The sequence below is a fragment of the Protopterus annectens genome, chromosome 6.part0, assembly GCF_019279795.1.
Source record: "Protopterus annectens isolate FY-2018-M chromosome 6.part0, PAN1.0, whole genome shotgun sequence".
NCBI lineage: Eukaryota > Metazoa > Chordata > Ceratodontiformes > Protopteridae > Protopterus > Protopterus annectens.
Window position 1 is genome coordinate 433,543,039 of NC_056737.1, and position 19,223 is coordinate 433,562,261.

Consider the following 19,223-nt stretch of genomic DNA (forward strand, 5'->3'; position numbering starts at 1 on the left):
TTAAAAATTAATATCTATACTTTCGGTTGGACCCCAAAGGATTGGAGATATTTAGGTATTATGAAGCTTCTACTTCTCAGGGGCTCCTCAAATTTTTAATCCTTTTGGGGTGATTCAAAGCAGCGTTTCAGTAGGGGGAGGAGCCAAAAAACTTCCTGGACATTTAATTTTGTACCTTTAAGCTTTCCCAAGCCCTGGCGACCTCTTTTTTACCCAATAAAGAACCCCCCCAAGGTGTGGAGGGGGTTTTCTCTCGGGGGATCCTTTACCCCTTCAGATTTCCCTAAAGGGTAGGAAAAATTGGGTTCAAAAAACAGGCCTTTCCAGGCCAGGGTGTTCCTCCTTCAACAGGGGAGGGGAAAAAATGGAGCCCGGGGCAGGGGGGGAAAAAATCGGGGGGGTTTTCCTTTGGACCTCCATCATTCCTGTTGGCCCCGACTTTTTGGGGGGGGGGCCCCTTTCCGTAAGAAGGGAAATCTCTGGCGGGGGAAAAGCATTTTAATTACCTTCCCCTTTTCCAAAATCCCAAAAGGCCCCCAGATTCCCACCCTCACAGGGATCAAGGGCAAAAAAAAATTTTTAAAAATAAAAAAGGCCCAAAACCAGAAGGATTCCTCCCCGGTTCTTTTTATTTAAAAAAACGGGGACTGGAGCCCCCCGTAAACATTAAAACAGTGTAAAATCCAAGTTCTTCCCCCAAAAACCCCCTTTTGGGGGAAACGGTTTGGCCAGAATCTCCAGTGCCTCTCCACAAAGGGGGCAAAGCATGGGAGTTCCACCCCGTGGGAGCCTCTTAATTTTTGGGTTTTGGCTCAACCCCGGTTTACCAAGGATGGCTTTAAAAAAATTTTATTTAAAAAAAAATTTTAAAACCGGCTTCCTCCCCCCACCCTCCCCCCCCAAAATCAAAAAAAACCAAGCTCTGTTCCCAGTTGGGAATCTCGATAAACTGGGAAAAATCCTCTATTTTGCCCACTCAGTCCCCACTCAGTCTATAACTTTTATAGGAGCAAACATAGACACGGTCGAGATGACAGCCAGACTACCTACAGACAGAATACAGAATCTTGTGCAACAAATTTACAGGATACTTCCCCTTCAAAGAGTCAAAGCAAAAGTGGTGTTGCAGCTTCTCGGAACTATGGCGTCAACCATAACCTTGGTACCTTTAGCAAGACTACATATGAGAATACTCCAATGGCTCCTGTCATCCCAGTGGTTGTTTCAGCAGTTGCCTCTACATCATCAGATCCTGATTACAGATTCTTGCAAAAAGGACCTACGCTGGTGGATTCAACCAGGTCATCATACCACAGAGACTCCCTTTGTACCGCACCAACCCGTTGCCACTGTGACCACAGATGCCTCTCAGATAGGGTGGGGGGGCATTATCTTGACGGGACTGTCCAAGGCACATGGCAAGAGCAGGAGGCCCATCTGCATATCAGTGTCCTAGAGATGAGGGCGGTGCTTCTAGCGTTGCAAGCACTTCATGACTTTCTCCCTCTAGGGACGATAGCCATCCAGACCGACAACATGTCGGTTGTCTGGTATCTAAACAAACAAGGGGGGGACCAGATCATACCCCTTATGTCGAGAGGCCATGCGAGTTTGGGATTGGGCGATTTCTTCCCAATGCTTGCTCATTGCAACGCACATCCCGGGGACTTCCAACGTAATAGTAGACAAGCTAAGCAGAGCAATATTGTTACTTCACGAATGGTCCTTGAACCAGAAAATAGCCAGTATGATCTTTCACAAGTGGGGACAACCCTGCTGTGACCTCTTTGCCAGTCCCATCAACACCAAATGCAGGACCTTTTTCTCTCTCATTCCCCCTCCGGGGGAGTCTCCAAGAGATGCACTAGTCCACGATTGGCCTCCGGGACTCCTTTCTGCTTTTCCTCCTTTTCCACTCATCCTCAAGGTCATACAGAAAGCAATGCTGTTGGGAAGCAAGATGATCCTCATCACTCCTTACTGGCCTCGTCAGATTTGGTTCTTTTTTCTCGGGACTCACCTGTTGGACTGCCCATGGACTCTGGACCCAGCGCCAGACCTCCTGACACACGTCAGGTTCTCTTCACCCCATTCTCCACACACTCAAACTGACAGCATGGCTGCTCCAGTTCCGTCAGTAGTCAGGCTTCATGATTTGTCTCCAGCTGTAACTCATATTATTACCTCTTCTCACAAGCCTTCGACCAGAAAATTGTATCATAGTAAATGGAAGAGATTTCCCATATGGGCACACAATAGAGAAGTTGATCCATTTACAGCTCCCATTACTATTGTTGTAGAGTTTCTTTCAGAACTCTTTCACCAAGGTTCAGCAGCTACTACACTCCGAGTTCAACTAGCAGCAATATCTAATTTTCATGTGGGGATTAATGATTCCAGTCTTATATCTCACGAACTGTGCAAATCTTTTCTTAAGGGTTCCATGATGTTAAGACCTCCTGTGCAAGACCCCGTTCCTCCTTGGGACCTGAATCTAGTTCTGTCTAGACTTACTCTGCCACCCTTTGAACCAAGCCCATAGTTGTCAGTTGAAATTTTTGTCTTGGAATACTCTTTTTCTGGTAGCAATAACCTCAGCCAGGCGAGTTTCTGAATTACAGGCTCTGTCTGTTAAACCTCCATATTTAATTTTTCACAAAGATAGGGTCTCTCTCCGGACCAACCCTTCTTTTTTTATTCCTAAATTCTGTTCTCAATTTCACTTAAACCAAACAATTGAATTGCCAGTGTTCTTCCCTAATCACACCAATAAAGCAGAGTATACATTCCACCAATTGGATGTACACAGGCAACTATGTTTCTATATCCACCGGACCAAGGAATTTAGAAAATCAGAACAGCTGTTTATTTCCTTTGCTGAGGTGAGAATGGGCTTGCCAGTTTCCAAGGTTAACTATCGAACTGGGTCTCTAGTTGTATTTCCTTTATTTACAGTTCTCAAGGAAAGGAGTTACCCTTTAAAGTTAAAGCGCATTCCACCAGGTCTTTCTCTACTTCTGCTGCTTTCCAAGCCAGGATACCTATTGATAGTATTTGAGCAGCAGCAACATGAGCTATACACCTCATATACCTTAATTTCCCATTATAAATTGGATTTAACTTCCAGGGGTAGAGCTTCGTTTGGTTCCACGGTACTCAGGAGTATCTTCCAATGAGCCACCCATTCAAGATGCTAGGGACGCTGTCCCACATGTAATAATGGAGGAGAGATAGGACTACATAACATAAAGAAGTTATGTACTCACCATAACGTTCCATGTATGTAGTCCATCTCGCCGAACATTATTACGAACCCACCCACCAGCCCCCTTCCTGGAGGACCTGGATACAGTTTTCCTTTTCTACAGTGGTTTTTGCCACAAGGGCTCCTTTTATTACAGTTTATTCTTCCGGACCTTTGTTCTTTTTCCTGTCTTATTCTGGTAGACTAGTAGCAAACCAGATCTGGGGAATGTGTGCATGCATCATGGGATACCTATTAGCCACGAGCCAATCAGAAGTTTTCAGGCTTTCTAAGCGGCCGAATCAGAGCAGAGGATCGGCTCCGAACCCACATGTAATAATGTTCGGTGAGATGGACTTACATACATGGAACGTTATGGTGAGTACATAACTTCTTTTTACCATTTCAGACCCTTGCCATTTCCTCTCCTGGGATATGAATTTTGTTCTAGAAACATTGATTTTTCTCTCATTTTGAGCTTGCCATTCCAATCAGTCTGAAATTATTGGTCTGGAAGAGCCTATTTCTTGTAGATGTTCTTCGTGTTTCACTGTTGCAGTCATTACATTTGGGTAATCTGCGGCAGGTTGCCCTCAGTTGGCCTGAATAACAAAGTAATGGGTCCTGCTTCGGTTGCTGTCTCCTCTTCCATGACGTCAAGTCATCAGGGGTATAAAACATGCAGCCGCCATTTTATTCAGTCTTTCTTGCCGCGCGGTGCCCAAAGCAGAAGCAGTTCGCAAGTGCCGGTCGGCCGACTCCTGAAATTTTCGTATTCGAGTTTGAGAACCGAAGTCTTCAAACTAAAGCTAAGTACCCCATTGGGGAAACTTTTTCTTGCTCCTTACCGATGTCAGTAAAAGTTAATAATTGTATTACTTGTGGGAAGCAAATACCTCATAAGGATTTTCATTTGCACTGTATTCCTTGCCTAGGCCTTGATCACAACGTGCCTTGCTGTCGGTTTTGTGCTAAATTTAACCAACGCACTATTAAACATCGGTATATTTTTGCTTCTAAATATTTTGGTTCAAGATTTAACTATCCTGAAATGTCGTCGGTTAGCAATCCGACTACCGGAGTTCACAAATAACGCAAAGAAAAAGACAGAGACAGACCGTCGAGGTCCAAAACCGACGACGAAGCTTCTCCTAAGCCAGTCGCCGGTACTCAGTGAGGCGCTTTCGCAGCCCCTGATACCCACTACTTTTGAGTCGCAGGCCTCTACCGAGACCCATTCGGAGTCCGGTATGCCGTGAGATTCTGAGTATTGAACCCGCGGATGTCTCTCCCTTAGATGGGTCCGGAGCCGCTGAGCAGGCACCGGCTTCTGAGGGTGTTTTCAGACCTCAACATTTTTATATTAAACCGACGCCAGCAACAAAAACAACTTCTATGTCTAAAAAACTGACGCATGAGCCACGTGCTCAGGCCCCTATGCCTAAAAAACAGATGATCAAAATGGCTGAGGATTTAATTACCTTGATCAGGGGTTCCCAACCCCCCCCCCCCTGCTAAGAGGCCTAGGGAAGGCACTGATTATGAATCTCCAGATCAGGTTTCCATTTCTTCTGATTCCTCTTCTGATCAGGAATTTTCTTTTCCACCCTATGAGGATTCTGATGCAGAAGGATCCATCCCATCTGCATCTCCTCCTGAGGATTACTCTTTTGGAGAGACTTTGCATACTTTAAGGGAACATTTTCACTGGGAGAGTCAGGACTTCTCTGGATCAAAAAAGAAGCTTAGGGATTTCCTTCTTCCTCAGCATAGGCCTTTGGCAATACCTCCTGTATTAGACATTGTTGATGATATGTTCTCGGAATCAAGCATGGCTCCTGATTCCCTGCCTCCAGCTCCAAGTAAGCCAGACAGATATTACAGGGTTCCTGACTCCCACAAATTTCTTTTCATAAATCCTGCTGCTGATCTCTCAGGGTCTCAAGGGTGAAAGGCTTCTACAGTCAAAAATCCTACCCCTTCTGATAGAGATTCCAGGGCGCTGGATAGATGGGGTAAGAAGGTTTATACGTCTGCAACCTTGGCAATCAGGACTTTAAACTGCCAGTTTCAAATGCTTAAGTATCAACAGCATGTTATGGGCTTACTGAAACAGAAAATTATGTTGATTTCTGATTGTGTGGAAAATAGAGTTACAGGATTTATTTGCATTCAGCAGAACAGGTTGGAAAGCATACTTTGCAATGTGATTTTGATTCCTTGGAGGCCTCTTGTACGGCCGCCATTACTGGATCTGCTATTAGAAGGCATGCCTGGCTCAAGGAGCAAAATCTGCCTGATCATGTTAAAGCTAAATTGTTGGATGCCCCTTTACAGCATGATACTCTGTTTGGTAATAAGGCAGAAGAGGTTTTAAAGAAAATGGAAGACAAAGCTAAATCTATGCAAACTGTAAAAGATTTCTTGCAAGTGCAGCCACTCAGGTTCAGTAGGCACTGGCCTACTAAAAATTGGTCCTTTCCTGTGTCCAACAGAGCCAATCCAGGGCAAACCAGGTGCTCAAAAGGCTCCAGATGTCAATCACAGGGTTCTTACAGGTCAAAGCAATGGGGTGCCTCCACCTCCAAATCTAGAGGAAACAAAGCACAACCCTACAGTAAGCAGTTTCAATGACTTTCCTCTACCATCACCAAGCACTTATCTTTTGGCAGCCCCCTTGGGGGGGGGGGGACTAGCACTTCATGCTCAAAATTAGCAGTTAATTACCCAGGACCAAGGGGGTATTAAACATAGTATCCCAGGGGTACAGATTTAATTTCCATACTTTGCCAGTTCCAAACGGATGGCTGGATCTGCCACAAAATCAGTGGGCAGAGGCCCAGAAACAAGTCATGGCCCTCATGGATATGGGGGCTATTCAACCAGTACCAGAAAAGGAAAGAGGACAAGTTTTTTTTCAAGACTTTTCCTGGTACCCAGAAAAGACAATTCATGGTGCCCAATACTGGACTTATTGATTCTGAACACATTCCTGGACATTCCAAAATTCAAAATGCTGACTTTTCAACAGCTACTGCCTATGCTAGGCAAAAATGCTTGGTTAGTAACTCTAGACTTAAAAGAGGCATACCTGCATATCCCAGTAAGGGAATCATGCAGAAGATACCTCCGTTTCAAAGCAGATTTTTTACATTACCAATTCTCTGCACTGCCCTTTGGCTTATCAACTGTGCCCAGGGTCTTTACAAAGTGCCTGGCACTAGTAATTGCATTCTGCAGACAAAGAAGCATTTAAATTTATCCTCATCTGGACGATTGTCTCATTCAAGCAGAGGATGAGGACACTCTTCTTCAACATCTGGCATTTGTAAAAAGGCTTCTAGCATGCCTAGGGTACACCATAAACTAAAAGAAATCACAACTGGTACCCTCTCAAATAATTACATTCCTGGGTGCAAGCTTGAATACAACTGCCCAGATGGCTTACCTCACGCCAGACAAACAAAGGCAACTGACAACATACTTCACACAAATGGCAACAAGAACCCAGTTATCTGCAAGACAAATTCTGCAGGCTTTGGGGTTCATGGCATCCTGCATTCTACTAATTCCATATGTGAGACTGCATATGAGGAAACTTCAATGGTACCTAAAAAGTTTATGGAGTCATCATTGTCACAGCCTAGAAACAATGATTCCTCTGATTTCCTGCCTACAACAGGAGTTTCTTTGGTGGGCAGAGACATGACACCAAAACAAGGGACCGTCATTCACTCTAATCCCTGCCACCCAAACCCTAACTACAGACGCATCAGACTATGCTTGGGGGGCCCACCTGGCAGGGAGATGCATTCAGGACAAATGGAGCCCAAACTAAATGCATCTGCATATCAGCCAGAAAGAAATGCTAGCTGTACAGAATTCTCTGTCAGCCTTCAAGGACTTACTTCATCCAGGACAACTACTGAACAACACCACAGTTGTGGTACATAAACAAGCAGGAGGGTACACATTCCTACCCCTTTGCAGACTAGCCATGGCCTTGTGTAACACAGCCTTGACTTACCAAATACATCTCCAAGCTCAGTTCCTGCCAGGAAAGTAAAATACTCTGGCAGACGACCTAAGCAGAAATCTTATGGACCCGCACGAATGGAAACTGGATCCACAAATCTTCAGCATTCTAACACAGAAATGGGGAAGCCCCAGACATAGATCTATTCGCCTCTCCCCAAAATTATCAGTTGGACAAATTCTGCACAAGAACTCATCACAAAAAAGCATGGAAAGTAGATGCTCTATCCTCAGTTGGAAAAGCCTATCAGTCTATGCCTTTCTCCCTCTGCCTCTTCTCTCCAAGGTCTTACTAAAAGTCAGACAGGAATAACCAAAAATAATCCTAATTGCTCCGGACTGGCCTCACCAGCACTGGAACCCGCTTCTAAGGAACATGTCACATCTTCCTTCATGGCACTTGCCTCAAATACCTCATCTACTGTCTCAGCAGAACTATCAAATTCTGCACACTCAGCTCCAAACTCTGAATCTTGCAGCATGACTAATCAACTAATTATTCAAACCACACCTCTCAGTAAATCTGTGATGGATGTTATTTTGGAAGCCAGAAGGCCTAGTACTAGAAAACCTTACGCAGATAAATGGAAGAGAATTTGTGCTTGGAACCAATCACAAGGAATAGACACAGCAAACCCCAATATTCCTCAGATTTTACAATATTTAGCTGAGATGCTTGACAAGGGCTTATCTTTTTCTTCAATAAAAATCAATGCTTCTGCCATCTCGGCTCATTACAACACAGAGCCTCCCCTCTTTTCTCACCCACTGCTTAAACAGTATCTTAGAGGGGCCAAAAATTTAAGGCCTCCCAGAAGATCACCAACTCCTGTATGGGACCTCAGTTTTGTACTGAAAAAACTCACCCTGCCTCCTTTTGAACCAGCAGCTACTGCAGATATAAAATTTCTATCTTGGAAAACAGCTTTTCTTTTGGCAGTCACTTCAGCAAGAAGGGTTTCAGAACTACAGGCTCTCATGGCAGTGGAGCCTTTCATTATATTTTACCCAGACAGGGTGTCCCTTAGGAGCAATCCTTCTTTTATGCCTAAGGTGGTATCCAGTGTGGCTCTTAACCAGACCATTCACCTGCCAACATTTTACCCAAATCCGCAGAACAAGGGGGAGCAGATTCTGCATTCATTGGATGTACACAGACAACTAAGATTCTACTTAAATAGGACCAAATCTCTAAGAAAGTGTGAGCAACTACTGGTAGCATTTGCTGCAGGATCAGAGGGGAAGGCTATATCAAAGCAGACTATTTCTAAATGGTTAAGCCACTGCATTCGTTTCTGCTATTTGCACCATGGTAAACCTGTGCTCAAGGGGATCGGATCACATTCCACCAGGGCTGCCTCTAATTCAGCAGCTTTTCTCAGAGGGGTCCCAACCAAAGATATTCTAGAAGCTGCTACTTTGAGCTCTGTTCATACCTTTACAAAGCATTATCATTTACCTCTCTTCTCCAAATCCAAGGCAGGCTTTGCCACTGCAATCCTGCAGGACCCTATAGCCGCTCCTAATGCTGTTTAGTTCCATCCTCCCATCCATAGCTTTGAGATTTTACCCAAATGTAATGACTGCAACAGTGAAACAAGAAGAACATAGTACAGTTGTGTACACTTACCATAAATGTAGATGTTCGAGTGTATTCACTGTTGCAGTCCGGGTTACCCACCCGCCATCCCCCATTCTATACCTTTTCTTTCCTTCACTATACTCAAAAGCCTTTGTGGTGTGTTTGCTTTTAGTTAAAGGTAAAGTTTGTGTTTCTAAAAATGCATTTATATATTTACTGTTTATTTATATATATATATTTTTGCTCCCCATTGGGGGACACCTGACATCTGGGGCAAGAAAAGCTGAATTAAATGGCTTTGGCTGCATGTTTTATACCCCTGATGACCTGTCGTCATGGAAGAGGAGACCGCAACCGACGCAGGACCCAAGACTTTGTTATTCAGGCCAACTGAGGGCAACCTGCCAGCAGATCAGCCAAATGTAATGACTGCAACAGTGAATACGCTCGAACATCTACATTTATGGTAAGTGTACACAACTGAACTTCAGAAAGAATGAATTGTATCACAGAAATTCCAGCTAGAAGAGTTACAAAGTTGCACACACTATCTTCCAAATACGCTTGTCAGGAATTTCACAAATGCCAAGTATCTCCGAGAATTAACTCTTCCTTTATGCCCAAAATGGCTACATAGGCCAGTTTGAACAAATCTTTTAATTTGCCTGTGTTTTTCCACTGTTCATCAAATGAAGGTGAATATAGACACCATTTCTTGGACACCCATAGCTTAGATTCTATCTTACTAGGACCAAAGGGTTTAGAAAAGATTATCAACTGTTTGTTTCCTTCTTTAGTGAGAAGAAAGGTCCAACGTGATATACTCATTATCAAAGTGGTTGTCAGACTTTATTACATTCTACTACTCTTCGGTAGTAGATCTTTGCCCCCCAACCTAGGACACACTCTTAGACCCCAGGCCACGTCTGTAGTGTTCCTTAGGAATTTATCCCCTAGATGAAATTTGTCACAATCCCATGGTCTTCATTGCATACTTTTACAAAACTCTACAGTCTGGACACTGTCTAGATCCAGAGCCTCCTTTGGAACTTCTGTTCTCTTCGGTATTTTATCTTGGTACTTCTTGCCAAGGTCTGCTAGGGACTCTGTCCAAGGGTTTCCAGTGTCTAGACAATATCAGCTTAAATTCATAAGCTGTGTGCTATCTAAAATGATAGATTTAGTTGGTATTGCTCTAAACACCGGAAATATCCTGCCCACCTATCTCTTGCCAAATTGTCACTTTTGAAGGGGACCCTGAGGAGCACTATAGGCTTCTAACTGGCTCACACTTGTGAAGTTTCTGTGATACAATTCATTCTTTCTGAAGTTCAGTTATGCTTATACCAGCATAGTATCACTCAGTTTGGAGAATCAGCAGGAGCAATTTATTATGAAGCAAGGGGGGAGATTTGAGCTGGCAAGAGATTGATTGATGCCACATGAAAGGTATCTTTGGTGATCTGTCCAAAGGTTTTTAGTGTTCCAAATGGTACCAGCTAAATCTGTCATTCTGGTAAGTACGTAATTTACGTTTGCTACCACAGTAGTTTTATAGATAGCATTTACTTCATCTTCACCCGCTACACGCACACACACATACACCAAAATTGTTTAGATTTTTATATTGGCACTCATTGTTCTTAAAATGGTAGTCACACTGATGTTCGCCTTTTAAGTGGTGTTAACATGCAAAAATAAATCGAGTGGTAGTTTAAGTAAGCTATTGGCACACAGGCTACTGTAGTTAGAAGTCCCACAGTCAGTTAATAAAAGTTTATAGATTTATATATTGGGCTGTTGATGGATGAGGATCTTAACTGCACTAACTAGCCTTACCTTCCCATGGTAGCTTTTAGCCATTGTATTTTTTTTAATAACCCAGAGTTGGGGAAAAACAAGGATATTTTGGGACATTTACTTGTTGCTTCTATCTGTGAGGGTCATGAGTGCTAAACTGTGGATGAATTTATGGTTTTCCATCAAGTCATCCAAATAGTATTTAATGGAGTAAGAGAAGTACTTTGCTTTATGTATAGTGGAAGACAGTTTCATAAGAGAGATTCTCTGTGATACATACTTAACCTCCAACATTTTCTACTCATGTTGCAGAAGAGATTGAGATCCCTTGAGCAAGTGTTCATGCTACCATAAGTATAACAGGATAGGGTCTGAGGCTGTATATGCGAGACAGAGGTCTCTTCTTACTAACCTTTATGATACTGAGAAGAGGGACAAGGCTTTGAGGCTTTATGATTCCGTCACTACCACAGTACCTTACTACTAAGAGATCGTTCTCAAATAATAGTATGACATTACGTCGGGTAAAAAAAAAATGCAAGATTTATGTTGTTGCTGTTGGACTACAAAATAGCATGGTAAAGACAAAAAAAATGCATAAAAATGATGAAAAATAATGAATACCTGCCACTATGTACACTTCTTGAGTAAGATTACAGGAAACACAAAAAAAGTTCTTATTCTGTTAATTTTTGTTTTAAAATTGATGGCATCAAATGATTTTGAAAGCTCCCTTCAGGCAAACGACTAGTTCAGTAATAAATCTTACAAGTACTGTTTGGTTTAATAAAAAAATGTGATGCTCTAATATTAAGCGCAGCAATATGTGAAGTGGCTGTAGTTAAGATAACGGAGACAGATTCTAGCTTGGTTTTTACTGTTCATTTTATATTGTGATTTTATTACTGTTGTCTAATGAATTGCTATTGGTGGAACTTTTCTTCCTGTGTCTCTACTGTCAGTTACACCCAGATTAACACAGTACTCAAGTATAAATATTACAACTATATATTAATTCCTATTGCACATTACCCAACAAACATATTGATAAACTCCAGACTGTAAGTTTAAATCCTTTTGATGTTACTGTTGTTTTACAAGAATATTTTGTGTAAGAATATCTGAGGGGGACACTACTGACCCCTTTGCTTAGGGCTTTCAATTTCTCCTATTGATGGCCTTTGTAGGAAGCCCCCCACGGAGCAGTTTTAAGAATTTGAGCAGTGTCTGTCAACTTGCAATGAGCTGTAGTGGTTTCTGTTGCAAGTGCGCATAACTGTTCATAGGATAGTTAAACGTTAGCTTGCATGACTGGTAAATCCCTGGGAGGATGTGAGTGTGGCAAAACCGAATACCTGTAAAGTATGTCTTGTTTTGGTCCTTGGTCTTTACATCCCATTACAAGTGGGATATGGTGTCCAAGAACAAGGTTGCTTTTGTTAAGACAGTTTTGCAGGGCTTCTTTATATCTGTAGGTATCCCTCAGAATTTTTTTTTTTTTTTTTTTTTAAGTATCCCTCACTGAAACTTCAAGACACTGTGATTAAACAACAGGTTACAGTTACAGAAAATGGTAATGTGAGGTTGCTACAGCAGCTGCCATTTATTACATTCTCCTGTTTTTCTTTTGGTTTACTTTCCTTAGTACACTGATCAGAACAGAGTTTGCAGACAAAATCTGGTTGAAGAAATTCACCAAAAAAAAAATGGAACTATTTTGCAAACATGGAGCAATCACAGAATGTAGAGAATCCTGCAGACAATTGAAATAATGAGCAAATATTCACTTTGGGGGGGGGGGGAGTAGTTCTTAAAGGTTTTGAAGAAAGGGTTGTTTGTAAAAGAAAACCTTGAAGAAACATGGTATGTTGATGCCTTAGTTGGACTTTGTCTCCTGCCAGTGGTGGCAGTTGGTCACTTAGTGTCTTTTATATTAGGGAATAAGTTTATCATTTCATGGTGATTTTTGTGAGCTGAAATTTGATCATTGGTACCTGCTTGCAAGTTCCTGTAGCTCAAAACAATATTATCCCAAGTTATTGCATGACGTTTGATTCCATTCCACATTTGGATTCATGCTGCATGTTCCAGATAAGCTTTTATCTCTCACATCAATTTATTTATTTAATTCATTATTTGACACCTGGTTTATATTATTCAGAATCGGGGAGATTCCAGAATCTATCCCACTAAGAAACGAACACAAGGTAAGGAACCAGTCCTGGAAAGAACAGCATTCCATCCTAAAAACACTCACTCACTCACATTGCCACTCGTACACTATATGCGAACCTGCGGGTTTGGAGCATCATTCATTCACCTATCTGCAGGTCCTTTAGAAGTAAGGGGAAACTGGAGTGCCCCCAAAGAAAAACAGACACAGATGGGGACAAGCAGTCTGCACTGAAAGCACCCTAACAGGGAAGTGAGCTGTTATGAAGAAGCAATGCAAATTGCTGTACCACTTTGCCACTGTAATTTTTTAATTTATTACAGAGATGGTATAAATGTTTTACTGTGGTTGTCGTTGAGTTATTTGAATTAAAAATAACAGTGCTATTCTTGAATTTAAATTTAGTTTTTTTGCTCACTTAATGGATTTCATGGAAAAAGGCATCCCTTTTATCTGTACATCACAGGATGCTAGAGATATTTTTGCTGTTTCTGCTTTGCTTTTTTGTGAAAATGTGCATTATTGCCATGGATCGCAGCCTTTTTGTGCACTAAGTACATTTTTTTCCCCTGACAGAAAAAATTACATCAACTAACAACTGAAAAAGAGAAGCTGAATGATGATATCCAAGAACTGAAACAGCATTTGGAAAGTTTAATGGTAATATTGGAAACCAAGAATATTGACCCAGGTAAGGAGCAGGCAGGACTCTCCAAGACTAAGTTGACTTCGTACAGCATAGCCTTCTGCAGAGTATTGTGCTGTAGACTGTATCCTAAATGTTAGCAGCTGTCAGATCCATGCATTATTTAATTTATTCCTACTAATAGTTCTCTCTTGAATTTATGTACTTAGTATTTCATAAAGACTGTCCCTTTTTGAATTCATAATTTGTTCACAATAAAACACAGTACTAGGGCTTTCTAAAGCTGCTGTCCATTACTTACAGTTGACCGATCATTGCAGTTACATGTGTACTCTGGTTCTCATGGTAAATTCCTCTGTATCTTATAAAGTGCAGTGGCTTCCAGTGTGTTAATGATTTGAAGAAGTACATTTAGGACTCTGGCTGCCCTGCATTATCAGTGCCCATTCTTTCTGAAGGATAGTATGTGCTCACTCAGAAAATTACACGAGCATCTCAGAAGTCATAATTTTTTTTTGAACATGACCTTAATAAAGTAATATAGGAGAGTGTGTGTGAATCCATCCATCCTAAACCCCATTTCCCATGTGTGTGTGTGTGTGTGTGTGTGTGTGTGTGTGTGTGTGTGTGTGTGTGTGTGTATATATATATATATATATATATATATATATATATATATATATATATATATATATATATATATATATATATATATATATATATATATATATATATATATATATAGAATGGATCTAAGACATGCTCGACTGAGCATATGTCCGAATCCAAAAACATCGAACACATACGAAAGCGTTAACATCAAAAGCGCTTCCGTATGTGTAGTTCAAAAAAAAATCTACGTTTCTGAGGGGGGGCTTCACCCCCCTGCACCCCCATACTTTAATATTCTCACTTGGAGATTGTACTACAGTGGGGAAAAGGGAATATTCCCTTATCCCCACTGTAGCCTGATCTACGAAACAGGCACACATACACAGAAGCGCTTTTCGATGTTAAGCGGTTTCGTGTATGTGTGATCGATGTTTTGTGATTCAGACATATGCTTAGTCAAGCATGTGTCCAGTTCCCATATATATATATATATATATATATATATATATATATATATATATATATGTGTGTGTGTGTGTGTGTGTGTGTGTGTGTGTGTGTGTGTGTGTATAAAAGCAGTAATAGAAAATAAAGCAAACTCTTCTAACATTTTATTTTCATGCATTATAACAATTTTCATTCACTCCAGCATTACATAAATTGCTCAGTTCCCTTTTTCTAAAGATCCCCAGTTAACATATTTAATACCCCAGTATACAGGAAGGATAGTCATAGAAATACGTATCTTCATCACCAGAGCATGCACCCATCACACATTTTTAAGAATGTAATGAAGGGCCAGGGCATGCGGGAGTCAAGACTGAATATCATTGAGTTAAGTTTTCAAGAAGAGCTGGCCTCACTGAAAGGGATATTTGTTGATAGAGGATACGGTGAGATACATTGAGAAAGAAATTGATAGAGTATTGGATTCTATCCCAAGCCAGTGTACTTTGAGCTAGACCATATTTCTTAGACAGAGTCAGCCTCTCAAATAATGATTCAGTGGGTAGATTTAGTCATCGGACAGTTGTCAGGCTACCAGTCATGTAGCCTAGCTTTCTCTATAAAAAATAAAAAATCTTTGAAGAAGCTGTTGTGCAACCCCATGGTGGACAGTGACCCTGTCAGTATTGGTTATTCGATAGGAACATTCCCTTGTACTAAGTGTAGGTATTGTTCCTACATTGACATGAACAGTAGTTTTAGCCATCCAGATACAGTCAAGAAATGGAATTTTAATGCCTATGCAGACTGTAACACCTGCCACATAGTTTACTTAGCTTACTGACCACATGCTACTACTCCTATGTGGGTAAGACTGACAGGAGGTTAAGGGGCCGGGTCAGAGAGCATTTGTGTACTAGTAATACGGCCTCTGATACCAACGCATTAGCGAAATATGTGAAAACCACCAATGGTTCACACATTTTTAATTTTATGGTGATAGAAACTGTTAGACTTAGTAGACGAGGGGGTGATGTTAGGAATTTGACAGAGTCTTGGATCATTAGGTTAAGAGCATCAAGGGGTAAAGGGTTAAATGACCATGTATCAATTAAACCAGCCCTCAAAGCTAAGAACCTATGTGTATAGTTTCTGTATTACAAGTGATTTTATATATATATATATATATATATATATTTCAATATATTTTATATTTTTATATATGCGTTTTATGTATGTATTTTCTGAGATGTGTGAGTTTTTGTGAGCATATGCTTTTACGGAGGTTACACAGTAGGCTTGTTAGTTAATTATTTGAGTGTTTTTATTGGTCCCTGCTTGTATTTAAACTCCTTGCCTGTGGAGTATGTTGTCCGAGGAAGCAGTATTATATTCAACTGCGAAAGCGTTTACAAAATAAATGGTCTTTGCATTCTACATTGGTCTGTGCATTTCAGTTGTATTTGCCGCTATTCTTTGGTCCATTACATTTTTGTGTGACATGTACTAACATTTTATTTTCATGCAGTATAACAATTTTCATTCACTACAGCATTACATAAATTGCTCACTTCCTGCTCTCCCTTAAATGTCACCTTCCTCCTGAGCACTATTCTGTGCATGTATTATTCCCACACATTCCACTTATTTCTATGTAATTTGTTACTTCCCTTTTCTAAAGATCCCACTTCCGGTTCTTTTATTTCCTTTTTAATATTAAGTACTTGAGTTACAGCTGGTTTAGTTTTTGACTTCCATTTTTGTTTCATATTTTTGGTCTTTTCCTCATAAAATTTGTGGTTCTCTGGCAGATCACTGAGGACTGAAGTTGCTAAATATTGGCACAAGTTTGAGTTTCAGACTCCATATCCTTCAGTAAAATGAATGCTGACACAAATCCTGTCCTAGAAAATGTCTAATTTCACACAAGCAATATTTAAAATCTTTTCCTGTTTTTTGGGCCTTTATCCCCCCATTATTTTAGGCTTTGTCCAGATTTCTTGCACTAAGAGGTTGAATGGTAAGGTCTTATTCTGGGAAATTCAGATCCTATATCCTAGCTCACAAGAATAATTTCCTTAGTCATTTGCTCCCCCAACATTTCTGAAAAGAATACTTTGCAGAGAATGTACAAAAATTTGTCAGCTTGTTGCATTTCCAAGAAACATGTTGCCAATTACCTGTTTTTCCCTTCACATCTCTGGCATTTGCTATCTACCTGAGGAAAAAAAGCTCTGTAGTCTGCTTAAACTAGCTATAAAAATACCTATGCAAACATTTCCAAGCAAAAATCCCAAACCTCCTAGACTTTTTTCATATTTGGGAGATGTACAGATGTCATCCCATTTTTCCTTTGTTTTGAGCTTTTCCATTCTCTCTTCCCAAGTCTTTTCTAATCTCCTCTGATTGATTTATCGTAGTTTTTATTTAATATTTTATATGCCTTACTAATTACCTTAGTTGTAATAGCAGCTTCTGTTCTTCCAGAGCTGGTGTGTTGTTTAATAATCCCTTGTCTCTTTCTTTTTCCCTATACTCTGTTATCAAGCCATGGTGGGGAAGGCAGTCTCTATTCTGCAGTCCAAATTTCAGCTTAGCCTCATCCCACTGTTACCTTTCACTCTCTGGCTATTTACTCCCAAAACCTGTGTTCATTTTATTTTATTTAGTAAATAACAGTTTCCTCTTGCCTATGTTCAGTACCCCTATTTGCCGTCATCCCTATTGGTAAAATCTTCTTCATTCCCATGTTGACTTAGTTGTTAGAATAGTTTCTGCTACTTTATAAATAGAATATTCTGTATTTTTGATATTCTCCTAAAGGGCCTGCATCCAAAATCCCTCTCGCCTTACTCTTTAACTATCCCCATTTCATCATCTTTACTTTCCACTTTAACTTGTAGCCATCTTATTGAATTATGCATATGAACATTAATTGCATAGCTCTAAAATATCCCTTCAAATCAGGTAATCTTAAACCTCCTCTTATATGAGGAGAATCAACTTATTGTTTTAACTCTTGCCCTCTCAAATAAATTCATTCACCTCTCTATTAATTATGGTCCACAGCTTCTCTTCTGGTCGATAAAATTACACCTGGCCTGTATATAAAACTTTTGGGAAGAGAAACATTTTCATTGCTTGTATCTTACTATCCACATCCATTATCAAGATATTAAATTTTCTCAGTTTTTGTATTTTATTTTTGGTCTGTTCCCACGTATCCTTAGCTACCATAATAGTATTCTTTTTAATCTCTACACCTACATAGTTGATCTTTTCACGTCCCCATAAATGTACTGCTTAACCCAATTCATATGTGGACACAAGTTTATTGCTATAGCCTTTGTTTTATTTTTGTTTATTTTTTATATCCTGAAAAATCTTGAAACTGTCTCAAAATATTCTACATTACAGATTTTCTGGAGTTATCAAATGCAAAATAATGTGATCTGCAAATAAAGATCTAATATTGTTTATTTTCATCTGAATCAGACATGTGGGTTTCTGGATCTGACAGGATCTGACCTCAGCGTAGACTTCAAAGCTTCATCTCATCCAGAGCTCTGACTCCTCCACTACCTATAATTCCCTACACTGTGCCTTAGATGCCCAGCTCTTGTTTGCAGCTTGAACAATATGAACATGCGAGAGAGCTCTCCTTAAGCAGGTGGTTATATCCTTATTTATGTTAAGTTGTCAATTTGCTTGATGGGTTGAGTCACTTTTACCAGCTCGAGGCAGCCCATATCCCATGATGCAAGGCGGTAAGTACCCAGATCTCGTTTGCCGCTTAGCTGATGAGGTCCTCCTTTTGCCAGCTCCTGGTAAGTGTTTAAAACTCACTGCTGTTAGCCCCTTTTTCACTTTAAACTAAAATTTTCTTAGAAATTCTTCTTTGTTAGTTAGTTACAAGCCCTTTTTGACTAAAATTATCCTATCCTCCTAAAATTTTTTAGTCAGGCCTTCCTTTACTCCCATCCCCCCCTGTCAGGGTGTGTGTGTGTGAGGTTTTTTCCTCTTTATAATTTAAATTTAATTGTTTGTTTGGGGCTGTGTGTGTGTACTGTTGTATTCACTATGTCCAAAGATCAGAGGGTCTCAGGCTTTATGAAGTGTGACTCGTGCTGTCAGAAGATGTCTCTGACAGACGGTCACACTACTGCCTGGGACCTCTCCACCTGCAGGACTCCTGTGCTATCTGTCATTCCTTTAGCCAAAGAGTCCTGCAGGAGAGGAGAAATAAATTGATATTAAGGGGTCTTCTTAAGCCGGAGGGCTCTCCGGCTAAGTCGGCTCCGACCAAGACTTCTAAGTCTTCCAAGGCCCAGGCTTCAGTGTCTAAGCCTGCGGCCCTCCGACTCTTTCTGAGTCGAGATCTCTGGAGCCGATCCTGGAGTTGCTTAAACCTTCGCACCGATGGCTATGGTGCGATACGTTCAGTCACATCGGTGTCGGCTCCGACTGGCTCCGACCACCATGTGGCTCAGGCTTCGGTGTCGGCGCCGGTCACTTTTGTGTCTGTCCGAGACCTTCTGTCGGCGAGTCCTCGGCTCCGACTATGGTTTAAATCGCCGATGGTTCGAGGAAAGAGGTCCAGGTCCCCTTCCTTGGAGCCAATACTCTCGGCTCGACATCACCTCTCCTCTCGGGCGGAGCCATCGGACCCGATCATCCAGGTCAT

General features: G+C 41.0%; 1 protein-coding gene across 2 annotated transcripts in view; it reads left to right on the forward strand.

The window, feature by feature from the left end:
• KNSTRN (kinetochore localized astrin (SPAG5) binding protein) overlaps nucleotides 1-19,223 on the forward strand; it is a 1,051,623-nt gene that overhangs the window by 682,773 nt on the left and 349,627 nt on the right. For both annotated transcript variants that reach the window (XM_044074175.1, XM_044074176.1), the window contains one exon: nucleotides 13,411-13,525. In XM_044074175.1, the coding sequence (XP_043930110.1) occupies nucleotides 13,411-13,525 (115 nt within the window). The remainder of the gene's footprint in view (nucleotides 1-13,410; nucleotides 13,526-19,223) is intronic.